The sequence below is a fragment of the Cyphomyrmex costatus genome, unplaced genomic scaffold (assembly GCF_001594065.2).
Source record: "Cyphomyrmex costatus isolate MS0001 unplaced genomic scaffold, Ccosl1.0 scaffold146, whole genome shotgun sequence".
Taxonomy (NCBI): domain Eukaryota; kingdom Metazoa; phylum Arthropoda; class Insecta; order Hymenoptera; family Formicidae; genus Cyphomyrmex; species Cyphomyrmex costatus.
In genome coordinates, this window is record NW_017275457.1 from 111,709 (window position 1) to 130,981 (window position 19,273).

The 19,273-nt window shown below is 35.3% G+C and overlaps 2 protein-coding genes across 2 annotated transcripts in view; one reads left to right on the forward strand and one right to left on the reverse strand.

Annotated features, from left to right (window-relative positions):
- Positions 1 to 4,261, reverse strand: CCT4 (chaperonin containing TCP1 subunit 4). The gene is made up of 10 exons (XM_018551777.1): positions 4,130 to 4,261; positions 2,708 to 2,760; positions 2,519 to 2,608; positions 2,198 to 2,449; positions 2,008 to 2,103; positions 1,754 to 1,915; positions 1,129 to 1,473; positions 763 to 1,014; positions 130 to 413; positions 1 to 55 (listed from the first exon to the last, which is right to left on the reverse strand). Exons 1-9 carry the CDS (start codon positions 4,239 to 4,241, stop codon positions 168 to 170), a joined length of 1,608 nt encoding a protein of 535 aa, XP_018407279.1. The 5' UTR covers positions 4,242 to 4,261; the 3' UTR covers positions 1 to 55; positions 130 to 167.
- A 3,258-nt stretch (positions 4,262 to 7,519) lies between these two features.
- Positions 7,520 to 19,273, forward strand: part of LOC108783239 (uncharacterized) — a 36,162-nt gene continuing 24,408 nt past the window's right edge. The window contains exon 1 of the mRNA XM_018551763.1: positions 7,520 to 8,235. Coding sequence (XP_018407265.1) covers positions 8,082 to 8,235 — 154 coding nt within the window. The 5' untranslated portion in view covers positions 7,520 to 8,081. The remainder of the gene's footprint in view (positions 8,236 to 19,273) is intronic.

Below are 19,273 nucleotides of genomic sequence, written 5' to 3' on the forward strand. Positions count from 1 at the left end.
CGTTAATGTATAGACTTTCGTAATCAATGAAACAAACGTGATGGTGTGCATAAATCTGTAACAAAAATGAAAAGTATTAGACAAAGATAACGAAAACATAAAATGCGATATATTGTTAATTATACTTACTACAAGCACGAAAACAATTTTAAATTACGTCTCATGATTTATTGAGTTGTATTGACAATATCATCAATCTTCAGTATACTGCGTACAGTTTCAGAAGCAAGAGTTATGGAACTAGTAGAAACTAGCAATGGTTGAATCACGTTTTCCTCCAATATATTAGTGATGGCGCCTTTCCGAACATTAATCCCTGCAGTTATCTCGCCCGTCGCGTGTCGATTGCGAAGTTCCGTTACTGTAGCTATCGGATTTAAACCCGCATTTTCAGCTAACGTCGATGGAATTACCTATAATTTATAAATTACATGTGTGATTATTAAGCATCGTATTAATTATTTCCGACTATTTATTATACATTAATATTGCGTTCGGAAATATCACTCGAGTACCCCCCGTGTATCGTCTTATCCTTGTTTAACATTGAATGAATAACAAAGATAAGATGATACTTGGGAAAACCTGGGTAATGCAGCCTAAATTGATTAGTTAAGAGTCAAAATATTTTTTAATAAATCAATTGTGATAATTCTTTTTTTAAAAACAAAAATTTTTAAGTAATATAAATAAGCATATTCTTAAAACAAAATCTATTTACAAACAACTATTTTATACAAAAACGCATTTAAAACACCTAACCTCAAGCGCATTTGCAAAAGCCTTAATACAATATGCATTAATGCCGCCTAAGGTCACTCCATATTCTCCCAATTTTAATGCTAATTCAATTTCTGGTGCTCCACCGCCAGCAATTAGCGCTCGTTGCTTCACTAAACATCGAATAACGCACAAGGCATCATGTAGTGATCTCTCAGCTTCCTCTAATACTAATTTGTTGCTACCGCGTACAAGGACTGTAACTGTTTTTCCATGATTTTGAATTCCTGTAATCTGTATAAAAAATATAACAATTATATAAAATCTATATTTTACAAAATGTGTTCAATTACAAATGAAAAAAAAGATATATACTGTGATAATTTAAGTTTTCCTACGTAGACGCACCTTAACAAATTTTGAATTTCCAGTTTGAACTTCTTCGCAGAGCTCTGCATTAACAAGATTTTCAGGCACAAAATGATCCAGCGACGCAATTGGCCTGCAACCCAGTGTTTTACACACAAAAGGAACATCTTCGCGTTCTACATCCTTTATTACCATGACCTTAATTTTATCCAAGAAATGTATGGCTAGGTCGCTAACAGCGTCACGCAAGACTGATTTTTGTACGAGAAGTACGTTGCAACCAGTTTTCTTGATCTGTTTTACAATATTCAATATGTAGGCACGTTCTTCCTTTAAAACACGATCCATCGCTGCGTAATCTGATACAATAACGTTATGATCCATCTAGAAAATGCAAGAAATTGATTATCCATCTATGTAAGTCAAGTGGCTCAGTGCTCGGTCCACAGATTAGCAATCCCTGAATTTGAGTTCGATCCTATCTGTGCCTCACATATGCAATTTTTAGCAAAATATGGAGAACTTCACTCCATCGCTGTGAAATTACAAACTAAATGCTAGCGAGTCTATTTAAAGGTCAATATTGCTCCAGTCGATACTATTGATTATCCATTTATATGTAAAAGATCAATAGATACAAATACATATGTATCACGATACTTACATCGGTTTTCGGTGGAGAAATGCAAAATTGAATTAATCCAATTTTAGCTTTCTCAATACGTTTTGGGCCATTAACATTGCAAGATTTCTGGGTAAATATTAACCCATCTACTAATTCAGTATCTTCAACAGTTCCTCCTAACTTCTTTATCACTTTAATATCCTATAAAAAGAAATACACAAGCAAGTTAATTCATGTCAATACATTAAATAATCTGCTGAAAAATATAATAGCGATATAAAGAATCTGCTCACATGTAAATCGACTGACACTTCCTTTCCTTCTTCAGTGACCTTTAATACAGCATCCACTGCTAGTGGTGCAAGAAGACTAGATTGTTGATGCACAACCTAAAATATATCAATAAAAAAATATTAATAATTATGATATATACATAAGATATCACTTTAGATTAACATTATTATCAAATGTATTATTAAATACCTTGGAATTAAGAGATGTTGCTGCAACCTTTACAAGGGATTCTTTATCTGCTAGGTCAACAGGTATGGACATTTGTGTCAGAATTGATACTGCTTTAGATGCAGCTTTCTGAAAAGCATCACTGATCGAAGTAGGATGAATGCCTTTTTGCAACAAACGTTCCGCTGCTTCTAACAGTGATCCACCTATCACGACGACACTTGTGGTACCATCGCCAGCCTCTATATCCTGAGCTTTTGATAACTCGACGAGCTAAATATAAGAAATATAAAATGTAATATAAAATTTCATAAAATTTTAAGTGAGAAATTTACTTCTCACCATTTTTGCAGCAGGATGGATCACATTCATCTCTTTCAGGATAGTGGCACCATCATTTGTGATAGTAACTTCTCCATTACCAGCTTGAATCTGTTATATTTAAATATATATAAAATAAATTAATATTATGCACATAATAGTATTATACATACAACTTTGTGAAATAGGAATAATAAATATGAAATTTACCATCTTGTCCATTCCTCTAGGTCCAAGACTTGTGCGAATCGCATCGCTAACAAGATCTTTATAAAATTACAAATTGACAGATGTTTTGACTCCGATCGGGTCATTTTCAATGTTACAATAAATAGAATTAAAATGAATAGTGAACGCATTCTTCTTCTGATATAAAGTATTTGGTATAGCTTAAGTCATATGTTGAAATAATAAGTATAAATTGATCCTAATAAAATTATATACGAATTAATAAAATTACAAACAATAAAAATTAATAAATAAATACAAAAGTTATATTACCTTGTCAAAAATACAAAAAAACAACAAGTCCATGACTCAAATTATTTGAAGTTAATTAATATAAAACTGTGTAAGATATTTTACGATTATCAGAATATGTTTTCTTTGTGTTGTCAAAAGAGGTAATGTAGTCAGTATAGACAGTCAAGCGAGGGAAAAGAAGCAAACAATAAGGAAAGAACATATTTATATATTATAAAATTACGAAAGTGAGTAAATTCATTAGATATTGATCAATTAAATTATAAATATAATATAATTATAAGGCTCTGTAAGTATAAAATAATATAGAAATAATAAAGGCCAAGAATCAGTTTAGCAGCTCTTGGCTCTTATTATTTCTATGTTAAATTATGAATATTCTAATGAACTTGCTCACTTTTATTATTTTTGCCTTATTTCAAAGTATACAATTGACTCCTAGAAGGATAGTAGTTCTCAAGGTAAATAACAATACATTAGTTATGTCAGGCCAAGATTACCTGCATCCGTTTTTAGTAATACGACAAATTTTTCAAACCTGTTGGTTGGCTAGGATAAAGATATCCAAGGATCTCTCTGTCCTGCACACATTTGTCATACAACAAAAATATACAAATAAAATAGCATTCTAATCTTGGCCTAAAATCATAAGAAATAGAATTTGGTCATCACAAAGCAGTCACTAAGTACTTGCTGGGTTTATTGTCTTATGACACACTACTTATTTACTTGTAGCTTGTTATTTTTGATGTATCATATTTTAATGGCTATTTATAAAAATACCTATAAAATTAAAGTGATGAAAAAGATATCGATATCACATGTTTGACTACTCGTGGGTTAGTCCTACAATGCATATATTTAAACATGTAATATTGATATTTTCCCTCGCTTCATTTTGGAGTTTGTTTTTACAAAATGTGGATTAGCCCACTGTTGCAGCGAGTTCTTCAATATTTACAAACAACGTTCAATGAATTTGTTCGACAAACATGCTAGATGCTTCGCCGGCTCGAGAACGCGTTCATTACTATATAAGGTAACATTTCCCTCAGTTTCGCACGTGTTCACCATAACCGATCGAATAGCAAGAACGTTCCGACACAATCCGAGAAATCGTTGGTTGCGGATCGCGAATTGTAATCCTACCTTTGGCAGCGTTGATGTTGCTACTGCGAATATCCGCGGGTTTGCTCTTGTCCTTGTAGGCCTGCCCATGAGACCCGCGACTGTCACCATTTTCCGTTACTTTTCGCACCATGTTTTTGGTCAATCCCCGTCGTCGACAATGGACAATGATTCTTCAGTGGATTAGGACGAAGTCACGCTCAGCGATGGGAGATGGCGAGAATTATTAAGCGCATGCGCACTAAGCAAACCGCTGCGCAGCCTCACTGATGTATACATTGATTACCGTAGGCCCCTAATCTAACAAAAACAAATGTGATATGAAAGTTATAGGGAAAAGAGGAAGATTTTATTAAAGAAACACACAGTATGATTATAAATAATAATAAACTTATGTCTTTTATTACGTGTGCAACCGATTTATCATATTACCAACAATTGTTGCGAGAATAAGGAAAAAACTGTAGAAAACCTTATATAATAACCTTATATAATAATATGTTGCTCGGTATTAAATTGAGTTTACGTATCGAGAATTCGAAACCGAATTCTTTCTCGTATAGCTCTAGTAAATAAACGGCGAGATTTTTCACGTATGTATAAGAGCCCCGAAGGCACCCATACTGCGCTGTCTGTTCCATCACTGGATCGAGCACGTCACTTTACGCATGCGCACCAAGTTTCCTCCGAGCAGACGGATTCTTGTCATTTCCCATCACTGCGCTACCGTAATGGCCGCAGCACACACTTTTGCATGACGCATAATGCACGATGTATAAAAGAATCAACCAATCAAAATGCTCTCTTCCGTGAAGTGGGAGGAAAAGAAGGATTATGATTTGTTGATTCTCTTATGCGTCATGCAAAAGTGTGTGCTCCGGCCATTAAAGCCCGTTCTACAATTAACTAATAACTTAAGCCTACGGCACACGGTGCTTGTTTTCTTGCTGGATTGCTAGCTGGATTAGAATCTTGCCACCGTATTGGCTGCGGTGCTGAAAGTGCCAATATCGCAGCCAATCCAATGGCAAGAATCTGATCTAGCTAGCAATCCAGCAGGAAAACAAGCACCGTGTGCCGCTGGCTTTATACTGCTACTGCCTATTTGTAGAATGAGCTTTATACGCATGGGATGGCATAACGGATTATGCATACAACGGAACGCAGCCCCTGATTCCCTTCAAAATGTGATTCATGCCTGGTTTATGCTTCAGGTTTAATCCCAAGATCCTAAAATTCAACCAATAAAGCTGCCAGGTCTAACCGAAATTTGAACTCTATTGGCTGAATTTTAGGATTAAGACCTTAAGACCGAAGCATAAACCAGGCATCACGTGTTTACATTGGCCTGGTTTACATCGTGAAAGAATTGATACGCGTATTAAATGTGTTACATGCGTTTACATCGCCATTTGTATCATTTGATACGCGTATCAGTTTAGTACGATATTCCTGTTTGATATACGCTCGTATCAAAATAATCCGACAGCGTTTACATCGTGCCTACTTAAATGTTTAGTAGTGGCGGCCGTCGCTTACGTTCTCAACTGTGATTGGTCACTTCGCTTATTGATTACGTTTACGGTCTTAGGTTTTTCTATGTGCCATGGGCTTTAAACGGTCAACAGTTCGCAGTAATCTCAAAATCAATGTTAAATCTTATTATTTTTCTCCTCTACAAATATTAGTATACGCGCATTAAATTTGATGCTTTAGTATTACGTTCGGTGTAAACGCACCCGAACTAACGCATTAGTGCGCATCAAATTTAAAATACGCGTACCAATATTTCACGATGTAAACCAGACCTATGTGTGCAGAGCAACACAAGAAACGATGAATGAACAATTGATCGAAAGACGAGCAAGGTGTCTGGATGACAGCGATTACAAGAAAAAAAAAAAGTAGTAGAGAAAATCTACATATTTATGAAATTCGGGGCAGTTTCAAAATAATTCTTAACATTCTTAGCAATTCTTAGTATTTTTGAGCATTTTGAAAATAAATTATTTTTAAGTAGTAAATTCAAGCTAGAGAATTCTAAAATAATTCATTATTACCATTTAAATTAAAAAATGTTCTTGGGCAAAGTATTATTATGCCAATGCTAGTAGAGTTTTCTATATAAGAGTTCAAAAAAATGGTTAGGACTTTACTTAAAAAAAACTCGGATGCTCTTCAAAGTGTATAATTAATTAAAGTTATTATTATATCTCATTGATTAACATAATAGAAAAATTAATTGGTTTTGGCACAAATTTTATTAATTAATTTCAGAAACTATACCTACATATCATATAATTTATAATAAATTCAATAAAAAATAATCTAAAATTTATTAATTACATGGTAATGATTATCCTATATATAGATATACTCTTGACTTCTGTTTTAAGAAAATTCCAAATGTTATCTGTCATTATTTTGATGTAAAAATTATACAGACGTCATTCTAATATCAAAATAACAAATGTCAGCTTGTTATCTGGAGTATTTACAAGAAACTTCCATTAAAAACATTCTTTTTACTTATATTAATTCATACATAAATTTTTGCTGCGTACAAAATCACGAAACTCGTCATTGTTAATACTATACCGTACTTAAATTTATAAAAAAAAAAAGACAATTGTATTTTGTGTTTACTTCTTTAATTTTATAAAAAATTTTAAAGCAATTTAGATATAATAATGTGCGCGATTATTCCAATTATAATTTCAAATCCGTGAATGCTATTTGAGATTCAATCTTATATGGTATATTTATAACATCTCTATTTAAAAAACTTCTTTATTTACAAATATTTTATACAAATTTTCGCTATGTACAAATCACGACACTCGCCAATAATAATATACTTCTTAAAATTATTTACATTTCAAAATTAAATATAATTGCATTTGATGTTTATACTTTCTAACAGAAACATTTATCTCTCTCATTAAAGTCCCCCCCTAACAAGCCCCTATTTGAACGCTCGCGTAGTGCCGGCCCTGAAACCGAGAAGCGTCAACAATCTCCTTCCCCTCTCCAGTCCCCGCCGACAGAGTCAGAAGCACCTGTTGCTCGCCTACCTGTTTTACTCGCTCCGCGGCACCGCTCCGACAGTACGTCGCGCGGCGTTACAGCGAGGAGGTCGATTATACAGTGGGATAGAGATCCTTTCGCGGTACGTGAGAGATTGCGCGTGTGCGCAAGTAAACGTGTCGAAATTCGCAGAAACCGTACGGGAAGGATGCCACGCCGCGCCGGCGTTTCTCGGACCGACGGCTGAGACGCAGGGAAATCCGATCCGCGCTCGTTTCTCACGTATGTGCGTCGCGAGGCCCGAGTTTGACGATCGACCCTGTCCGCACGATCTCCGGATCGCGAGTATCGCGAATCGCGATCCTTTTCCTCCGCGCCGGTGATAACGCAAAAGGAGATGCGATTCGCGCATTGGTGCATCGGCATTTACTGTCCGCGACGCACTTTTGACGTCGCGACGCAACGGGGGGGAACCCTCGGCGACGCAGCATTCGTTTTCAAATCGTACGCGGGTTCGCGGATAGAAAAACTCGTGATTGACGATTATCGATCCGTTTTCCGCCTGTAAAGCGGCTTCAGATTTTCTCATTGGACAGACAATCGGTGAAATACGAAAAGGAACAAAAAAAAATAACGAAAGCGAGAAAGGTAGAAATAATAGTACAGTGAATCAGACATCAGTTAATTTCGCTGCGCTCGCGTCTCGTCCGGGTAGATTGGTTTGCGCGCGCGAAACTACGCGAGCTATGCGACCAAATTGACGACACGGCGAGGAAGGAAAGGGAGAAGGAAAAGGAGATAGAGGATAGAGAGAGAGAGAGAGAGAGAGAGAGAAGCAGAGAAGGAGAGCGAGTCGCAGAGAGCATTTCGCGGTAAGAACGCCGCGACCGGTTGAAGGCGCGCGAGAATATGCGCGAGAGACGGATCTGAGTGCCGAGAGCGAGCCATGGAGGACGCAGCAGCACCATCAGCAACGGCAGCGCAGGATACCTGCTTCGGGGCGGGCAGCGTAGCCGGAGCTGTGATCGGGACCTTTCTGACGACGATCCTTCTGCTCGCCGTCGCCGCGCTTCTCTACAGGCAGTGGCGCCGGCATAAGAGTGAGTCTCTCGACGGTCTCGTCTTTCAACCTGTTGATCCTATTTATATACCCGTTTCTACAAATGTAGGTTGACTTTAATCTTTTGGTTTTTAAAACTCGCTTCTTATCTTCTCCTAAGGTCTAAGAATTAAAATGGGATCAAGAGTAAATTAAACCGAGATTAAAGTTAATCTACATTGGCAGAAGTAGATATCAGGGTAGAGACACTTTTAACATTGTTTTTATTGCTCTCGAAGGCTTGGGGGGAGGGATGGTTGAAGGCATTTTCGCGTATAAATTATCGTATAATGATTATTTTATAAATTGCAAAATATATGGTCTGAGTGCAGTTACGCTGCGTAATTCACTGTGCATCGTTTCCAACGCGATGTTGATTAACTCGATTAGACATTTTTTTTTTTTTACTCTTTCTTTAATTTATTAGAAATACAAAAAATGAAGAGTGAGTTGAACTGAGGTTAAAGTTAATCTACATTGCTGGGGAAGGGCATTATTGTTTTGTTTTTGTTCGGTAAACGGACGCGGACTTTTTTCGCCTTTCATGCGCAATAACTGCAAGCAGAGTGTTATATTTAGACTAGAATTCTAAGTAGTTTTACTTCTCATGGTCAGTTACTAGACACGGAATTAATATATAATATATAACTGTCCATTAGCTGCTTAAAAAGTGCAATGAAATTTCTATCAAGATAAATTGTAAAATAATTTATGGAAAGAACAGTTTTGCTAAAGTATCTAAAAATTTAGATAGATGCAGGTCTAGAAACAATTTTGTTTGAATCGTCACCCGCGAAAAAAAAATTTATATATTCTAAATAAAAGTTTTATAAGTTCTTTATAAAGATTCATCAAAATTCGTATAAAGAATTTATAAAGTCTTTATATAACCTTATAAATAAATATATATTTTTAATATAGTTTATATTATAAACTTATTTAAGTTTAATAAGTCCTTATTAAATCTTATTAATGTCCAATTTATATATATTTAATTAAATCTTAATAAGTTTTAAATAAGTTGAATTAATATGTTTTAATATGGTCTTAACAAGTTTTAATAAGTTTTAATAAGGTCTTAATAAGTTGAATTAATAACTTAATATGGATCATTATATAGTCCAAATTAAATCTATATATGGTTTTAATAAAACCACATTTATTGGAATTGTTAATAAGTATTATATTAAATTTTAATAAAATTTATATTTAATTATATTAAATCTATATATATTTTTTTTTCACGGGCAAAATAATTATGTAGAACGTTCGATATGCTGACGGTGATAATGCTGCAAAAAGTTTCAACATTATAGCAACTAGTTTGTACGTCCTACATAATTATTTTAATGATCTAAACAAAATTATTTTCAGATCAGTATCTATAGCTAAATTTTTCCATACTTCAGCAAAACCGTTCTTTCTGTGTAGCAAATAAAATATTACATACAATAAAACATAGAATAAGTATAAAATATATAACATAAGATAATTATATATTTTATGTATTATATATAATATATATAATTATTATGATTCTCATTCATATTTAAATTGTCAATTTTCCTTAAGCGTAATTTTTTGTAAAATTAAATTCTTGGACTCAATAATGATTTCACGAAAACAGGAAAAGAGTGAAGAATATGTAGTCTTCGAATACATCCGTCTAAATATCGAGAATGTATCGACGTTTTCTGCATTTAGGAATATCCGGGAAAATTCATCTTTTTTTATTCGGAAATGACACTTGAAAATATTGTTCTGGAAAAAATGAAATCTTGTTCTTTCGATTAGAAAAGATAGATTGCATCGTGTAGTTGATCGCAACACAATAAATCAACGTCATTCAGAAAAATAAAAACAGGAGGGAATGCACTTCACACTTCGATGAGTATCCCAGTTCGAGCATTAATTGATGCTATTTTTAAAAGTGTCTCCATTGATTCTCTCTATACGTGTTCGTTTTTCCTTCGTCCAGCGAATTCTCTTATTAACTATCGAGATAACTTACGATTTATTTGATTCAATGATACGCTTAAACGACAGTTGAATAAACGTTCTGATGCCAGTTAGAACGTTCGATTTGCGCGTCACGTTCGATTAACGCTTAAAGTTGCGCGACGTGAAAAATTTGGCGTTCTGGGAAAGGAATTGAAAGTGATTTTACATGCCTTGACACTTTCCATATGAATTACTGGTGTAACAAGTCGCGCGGTGCAAGTTTCCGTGCAAATTTTATCAAGCGGTCTGAGCGACCGTTTCACGACCGGTCGCTTTAATCTAATTTTTTTAAACAGAAGCAAAGAGAGAGAGAGAGAGAGAGATCTTTGACATAGCAGAATGTTACATGGGAAAGTACATGTTTTAAAAAAAGATTTCTTAATAAAAAGTTTTCTTAACAAATTGGAGATTAAATCAGCAGAATTACTTTTTTTCTAATAATTCTAGCAGTATTCTAGCATTTTATGTAGTAATTCTATTATGTAATTTTATACTGAAAAATCTGAAATTTTGTTGGAATTAAACTAAAAATTAAAATAATTTTTTTAGTTTTTCCAATATTAGAATAATGGAAACTAAAAAAACGAGTAGTGCTGCAAATAATTTAAATATTCTAACGAGCAGTTTGAGTTTTCAACGCAATTATTTTCAGTGTGTGTGTTTTCGCAGTAAAATTTTATATTTATTCTTTCCGCGATAATATAGATATTGTAAAGTATATGTTGTTCTTGTACAAGTTTAGTAATATAGTTAGATATGTACATACAATTGTTATATAAATATAGTATGTATATATAATTGTTATACCATATATAAATAACTCATTTATATTTAAATTAATTAATTTCCTTAAGATTGCGTTATTCTGTGAGACTAAATTCTTGGATCTAGTAATGACATCACGAAGAAAGCAAAAGGAAAAGAGTTTATTCTTCGTACGCATTTAATATAAAGATAGCAAATTATGAAAAATAACTTTTATTTACGGAAGATTTAAATTTTCGACAAAAGATACAAAACATTTATGTATATAATAATTCAGACAGTATTTAAACTCAAATATCTAATGTCAGGAATGCAAAAAATTTACTAAAAAGTTTTTTCAGTCGAAACGGTATCTCAAGTGCGGTTGTTCCGCTCTAATTGTTAAAACAGAAGATTGATGCTTTTCGATCTCCGAAGGTTCGCTATATGTCTTGTTTAGAATTGCATTCTCGCAGCTTCAGGTTCGTGACAATCGACCGCATTTTTGTTGTCGTGATTTTTGCGTGGCCGCTGCTGCCACGCACGTACGAATCGGTCGGTGAAAGTAATTTAACACACACCGGAGTGCCGTGGCGGGAATATATACCGGTATAATCTGTTACGATATTTGACGCTGGCGAAATTCCGATGTTACACGCGCGTGCGAATATAAATCCGCCGTAATCTCCATGATCTCGCTTTCATTTGCGGATACCGTATACGTTTCATTGCAAACATCGCAGTAGTTTTCATCGGGAAAAACCGTTGTCGGTCGCACGGCAAATTTATAAGAATAGAGAAACGACTCTCCCCGCGTATATTCGAAACCGTTGATTAATTTCCTTTAGGAACGCGCGTTATTTTCCGTGAGGCCAAATTCCCGCGTACAGTGGCTACGCGAAACAGAGAAGGGAGCGAAGAATGCGTAATTCTTAGAGGAAATACCTCTGCCATTGTAATAGCGGCAGCAACATGCCGGCGTGTATGCGTGCCTGTGCGTGTAGGACGCTGGTTTCCCGGCGAATTCCTGCGTACGTGCGCTATCAACGTCACGAGTGTTCGCGGATCGCGACAAGATTTACGTATACCTAAGGAGAAACGCGGAAGCGGCAGGTATATCTACCTCTTCTCTACCTGTTCTCGTTCATCCTCGGCGAATGCTCGATATTCGATGGAAAGCGACGACGATAAGGTCATAGTAGGGAGTCTTCTTAGAGTATACCTATCTCGGTAATATATCGACTGATTAATTAGAAGATGTTGAATTTTATACTGGAGCTATCAAAGCAATCGAAATGAGTAGTTTGTATTTTTTTTATTAAATTTATAACGGTTCGTTTTCTGACATTTTCTGTGACTTTTGATGAATTATGTAAATAATTAAATTTACCAATTTATATCTTCCCTCTTTATCTCCTTTTTTTTTCAAAGATATGTACCATGAAAAAGGAACTCTGCAATTTGACATTTAAGTCTGTAAAGGCTTTCGGAGCGAAATCGGCAAATCGCAATTGTAAAAGGTACAGGCAATTGTAAAGAATATAGTAATACGCAGATCGACCGGCAATTCTATCGATACATGACGAATTCGTCCACTCGAGCGGTGAAATGCGAGTTCTATTATCGGATAAGAGGTATGCGGCGTGCTCTAATATGGCCTCTAATCCTCTCGCGTTGTAGCTTATCGTTTAAATCATATTAGCGATCTTAAAGCTTATGTACTTATCGCGTTGTTAGAAATCACACGCTGTCTCTGTTCCGAATCAATTATTCCTGCGATTTTTATCTTCGGAGATTTAAAAACAAGTCGGACAATAAGTTTACGAAATATGTTCTAACAATAATAAGTGAGATCAGTACGAAGTGGGGGCGTAATTTGCGAAGAGAATTTTAAAACAGAAAAACACGTTTCTTCTATTTTTCCTTTTTAATTTATTTTCCATGCTGCTTAAACGTTACGTTAGTATTTAATTTATTACATTGTAATTTCTTATAGAATTATATATATATATATATATATATGCATACATTTTGACTATAATATATTAATATAACAATGTATAACCAATTTCTGGGTTATAAATTATCTTTTCTACCGATTTGCGCTCTCTAAACATTTGATACAGAGATTTTGGGGTCATATGTGATAGTCAGGACCCTTTTCCTACTTTCCCTTTAATTTGGTGCTCGTGCTGTTTCCCGCGCGTTTCGCGCAATCTCGACATATAATAACAGCGCGAAATCATCTCGGCGATGCGAATACCATGATGAGCGAGATAAGTCGCGTACGGAAAGAACAGTTTTGCTGAAGCATCTACAAATTTAGCTAAACCGATCTGAAAATAATTCTGTTGCATGATCAAAATAATTATTTAGCATGCTCGAGTTATATATAGTTGTTAGAATGTCAAAATTTTTTGCAGCATTCAGAGTCACTACAAATTCTTTACACTAAAATTTCCTTATAGAAAATAAAATATAACTTTTCCTTGATTTCCAAATAAAATTTCATGATTTTCCCTAATGTTTTCAATAAAACTTTGAATTTTTTCGTATTTTTATCCTGAATCGGAAACCGTCGAATATTTTGTCGCACAGAGCAATTTAACGTAGCAACGTAAATCACTATTAATGTTGATGACATGGTTCGCATTTAATTGTTAATTTGGTAGTATTCCAAAACTGCGTAGGTGTGATGCACGCATATTAAACTTTTCTAAAGTCAACAGTTTTAATTTTCTAGAGAACCATGAAAAATTCTCCAACTTTTTCTCTCAATTTCCAGCTTTCAATTTCTCTGGCATTCCTCTGACGATTTCCCTGATACCAGTTTTGCGATAACTCTGAGCACTGGTCGTCACGCTTGAAATTCCTTCATAATCATTTCGATAATCCAGAAAAATTATCTTCAGATCTGTATCTAACTAAATTTTTAGAATTTTCACTAAAATTATTCTTTCCGTGCGCGGCTGCGACGTGAGTAAGTCCGTATGTGTGATTATTCGCGTACAAGTTCGAGTAAGTAATTCACACCGCGGTGCAAGTTGTAAATGTCATTATGTGTAGGTGACCTGCGCGCGGGGAAGCATCTCGGAATATTTCTTATTCTCCCTACTGAAAAATATGTTTGTATAAACGATCATAATTTTGCTGAAAATCTTGTTATATTTTAATTTAAAAAAACTGTGATGTTCCATTTAAAATTTTGTTATTTTAACTAAATTTTGATTAGGACGACACAGTTTTTTAAATTAAACTATAACAAAATTTTGATAACTTATATATCAACAAAATTGTATGTATACGTAGTACAATTGTCATACCAAACATTCCTCTCAGCCGTCGCTTCGACGCGACGCGACGTTCACGCTTACGTGAAGGCCGCATGGCGTTTAGCCGCTTGCGAGAGCTCCTTGCGAGAGCATCGGACAGCGAGGATGATTTCCTACGCGACGATTATGCAAAATGTCGAAACGTGAAGTTATGCCATCGCAGCATACCATGTCTTCTTCTGGCGCGATTTCCCCGCGTTTACGGCGCCGCGCCGCCACGAAAACGTCAAAAGGCGCGAAATTTGCTAGGAGAGTACTCGTTGCAAATAATGATTGCAATAAATTTAACCCTTCAGTGTCATTCTGAGTAAGACATCCGGCTTTCTTTTCCCAATGATTTTCCAGTGCTTTTTTCGTTGCATATATGACATTTGTCAAATTTTGGAATACTTTAGTAAAATCTTTCCATATACATTTATTTGATGTGTTCTTTAATATCTCCGTTTCGATTGAAAAAAAGTTGTTTACAGTATTCATTTTTATGAAAATTCTATAAGCATTTCAATTGAATTTAATATATACTGTATCCAAGTGTCTGTATGTGAGAGAGATGGGTGATCGTGTCTCACCGAATTTTACATTCTGACGGCCAAAGTGGCACAATTTCCGATTCGTGATCGGACCTGGTTGCGTCGTAGCCATCAGGCGCCGAGGGGATACTGTCGGCCTACCTCCGGGCGGTTTGGTTTAAAAAAGTGGAGGCAAGTCGATCGACCGCGCGCGCGGCCTCATACCGGTTTTCTCGAGCGAAAACGTGGATCATCCGACACCCGCTCGGCTATAGGTCGAAAGAAAGGCCGATCTCAGGGGCGCCCATTAATGGATGGCATTGTATACGCGCGAGTACTCTTTAGAGGTACTCGCAGCGCCGGTAATAGACGAGCCCAGCGAAACCGGCGAAGGTCTTTAGAAAGTGCGGCGGCTTCGGGTCCCCGGCTATAGGGAGCCGGGTCGTTGTGTCCGATACCAACACCGCAGGTATGCCGCACCGTGCGGCAATATTATGCGTGTGCGTGCGCGCGTTAAGACCGTGTCACACCGTTTCACCAGGACATTTAGGTATTCATAATCGGCTCTTATATTTAAGACCGTCTTAAGTACAATCCTGAGATGTCACAAGCCAAAGTCGTATATATTATAGTATTTTAAGACATTGTTTAAAACCTTCGAATATTAAAGTAAGAACGGACTACGAATATCGGTCTTATTTACTCTCTAAATTATTTACGAGTGGAATCGCACTCTGAAAATTAAAAATTGAGCCGGTCTTGAAAAAAGAGTGAGATTTAATTTTTCAGAATGAGAATTCACTCTAAAAGTTTTAAGAAGTAAACCTTAAGGCTATCCCTTAAATCTTAAAATATCGATCATGCAACGAAGACACAAGAGGCTTAACTCTAAAATGATATTCGTTTCCACTAATACAGTTGAAATGAGATTAACTTTAAATCTCAGTTAAACTCTTCATCCTTTTTTAGTTTTTAGAACTAGGAAAACATGAAAGAGTTGAGATTAAACCTTAGCGAAAGTAAAAATTGGTGCGCAAGTTGAACGTGAGAGGAGAGTAACAGAAGCGTAAACGGAACTTCTAAAAAGGAAAAGTAAAGCGTAAACACCTTACGTTTATGCTTCTTTTACGTTTTATTTCAATTTTTGCCTCCTAGAAACTTTGTTTACGCTACTGCGATACTCTCCCCTTACTTTCACATAACCCTATGTTCTGATTTTTATTTTTGCCAAGGAGGTTCATTTATGTTAATGGAAACAGGCATGCAAGCATCGAAAGCGTTTTTCGAACTGGAGCATATGAAATTTACTGAATTTATTCCTTCTCATAAAAATAGCAAATTCGTTAGTCATTTTAACACTCGAATCAAAGTAGCAAGTAGAGGAGGAGGAGGTTTGTAAGTTTTTATAAAAATTACTCAAATTTATTAACAGTTCGTTTTTTTAAGATTGTTCATGATTTTATTGCATATATAAAATTGTTAAATTTAATGTCCTTCTTTCTTTTAAGAATAAGAAATATATTTATTTAAGAATGTATATATACATATATATATATATTAAAAATAATTATGAATTATCTTTCTAATCTTGATTGTCAAAAATATTGATCTCTAATACTGAGTAGGTAATTGATACTAATAATTGTAACTATCGACGATTAATTTCTAGTATATATAATATAATGTAATATACTTAAATAACAGAAATTAATCATCGATAGTTTTAATGTTAACACATGAGTCACATTTCATTAGATCGAACGCATAAAAAATCTAAAGAACGTTCCCGTGAACTATTATAATTGTAAGGTAAGGTAATACTTTTATACGGAATTTTCCTACATGGAATTGCACGTTAGGCATATCGCGTTTAAAAAGAAAACAAATACGTTTGATGTAACGACCGTCGTAATAGAGAGGATCGGCTCTCGGCTTGTTACCTTCGGACTTTCATCTCACATATGCTTCCGTTATATCCTTTCGATCCCTGCTATTAGATACGCGTGACGCGGCCTTTACTCCTCTTGGGCGCAAGACACCCAGTAATCTCCGCACGCACACGCGTCTCTGCGTGCTGAAACACGCGGCGTTTAACCGGCCGGTTCTCTCGCGGTAATAAATTACTTTCACGTAGTCGCACGCCGGCATTGCGAGAATCGAATCGCGCGTGATCCGGACGACGCTCCGGCACTCGCTTGCATCGGCATCGTGACGTCACACGGCCGTCTGTGTCGCGAAACATCGTCGCGGAAGAGATGTAGACGTCCGCGATATGCCGTACGAGAGCAGACACCCGGTACATGCGAGCACTACGCAACAGGGTACGAACGCTATTGGTTGCTGCCCGACTGTCGTTAGGTTTACACATAATGGCTATCCTCTGTTTACTGTCGTATGGAAAAGCGTATCGATCCTGTCGGATGTTTTGAGACATCTAATACGACAATAATAAGAAGCCAGGTTCTTCCAGAGAGAATCGAGCGAAATTAATATAAAATTGTACTAAAAAAAAGTTGACTAGATCTCTTAATACGTATTTCTTTGAACAGTAAAAATATACTTATAGTAAATAAATATTTACTCAATAAATAAATAACAGTTAAATAAAATTAATGGCTTTGTTTCAAATAATACACGTTTGCATTTAGTAAATATTTACTTAGAACTATTCATACAAATATTTATTAAGATTTAGTTTTTTTTTTGCTAGAGTGAACGATCGAAGGGAAACGAGACAAAGCGTGGAAAAAGAAGATGCAATAATCGAGCAAGAATGCAGAAGTATTATTTGTTTCAAAATTTCATCATAACTAATTTGCATCCAAATCCAGTTTCGTTCTATTTTTATTTTATTTCATGTTTTCTACAGAATTTATAAATCTAAATAGTATAAGATTGTTTTATTTTAATATTTTTACGTATCAAGATTCCTTTACGAGATATTTCATAATATATCAAGATAAATCTCAATATGTTGCGAATAAAAATTTCGATTCAAGTTTTCTTCAGATTTTTTAAAAACCTCTCAAAACTTTCAGAAAATTTCATTTCCAGTCACGTTGTCAGCATTTTGAGGTTCGCGTATTTCCTTATGGTGTGTATATTTACAAAGCGACAATATTTTGAAAAAAAAAAAGAGAGAGTTTCTGCTACAATACGCACGACTCTTAGTCCCTTAGTCGTCGTAACGTCCCGCGATCTTTTACACGATTTCTGAACAAATTTTTCTACACGTGCGTGTTTCCATAAGATTTCTTTAAAGATTTATTTAAAGTACAGCGCTATGAGAAATGAGGTAGGGTCGTTCGTGCCGAGGTGTCGTGAAGGTGCAATAAACGCATTAAAATGGCGCGTCAGGGATATAACAGGTGTTATGGCAGTAGGCGGTGTGGGCAGTGATTATTATACAGATTGTGAAAAAAGAGAGACATCGTTTTAATCGCAGCAATTAGTTGCAATCTTAAGGCTGAAGAGGTCGACGCCTTATATGTCGCTAGATTGCACATCGATCCTCGAGATAGAAGAACGTTGAATCACCATTCCGAAATTGTACTTTTCACGCAGCATCGCGTGTCATGCGACGAGAAAGATCTTAGATAATGTAAAGTCGGACCATAAGATATCATTAAAATGTCTTTAAGAAGTCTTTTAGATGATTCTCGCAAATATTTCCTTAGCTAATATTTATAGTCGATTCTTATAATTTGAAAAAAACTGTCTTAAGTATATAGTCTTAAAATATCACGAACCAATCAGAGAGCTGTAGCATGTTAAGACATTACTTAAGACGGTCCTGAAATAAGAACGGACTATGAATAGCGACCATAAAGCCGTATTAACATCTTAATACTTAACGATCTTGAAATAAGAATCGATTATGAATACTGATCTTTAAATTCTGAAACACAATAGGTGCAGTAAGCTTTAAGCCGTAAGATATTGGCCAATCACAGTCGAATGTGAGAAGAATAATGACTATGATTGATTAATTTTTTACGGTTTAAGGCTTTATTATACCAATTGTATTTCAGGATTAAAACGTCTCTTATGTCCCAATTTTGGACTTTGTGTTGTCAGCTGGAATGCGACAGTCAAATGTTGCGAATATAAATTCAGTCTTTACACAATTTCTGTGAAATTTTAGTTACAATGTACTATCGCGCTAAAAAGTTATTCGTTATTGTATGTATAAAACTATCATATAAGTGGGTTGCGAAATTATAAATTGGATTATTGTAAATTGTAATATAATTTCTGTCATTCAAAAATTATTTTACATAAACGATCTACAGATTTAATCTCCGAAGGGGAAGTTGAATATTTCTTCCGTTTGATCGAAGGAAGATCAAAGCAGTGGAAGAGAAAGCGTGCGAAGGAAATTATCGGTGACAAGAGGATGCATCCGCGAAATTCGTCGGCCGCGGTAACAGGACGACGCGAATCACATTCGAAT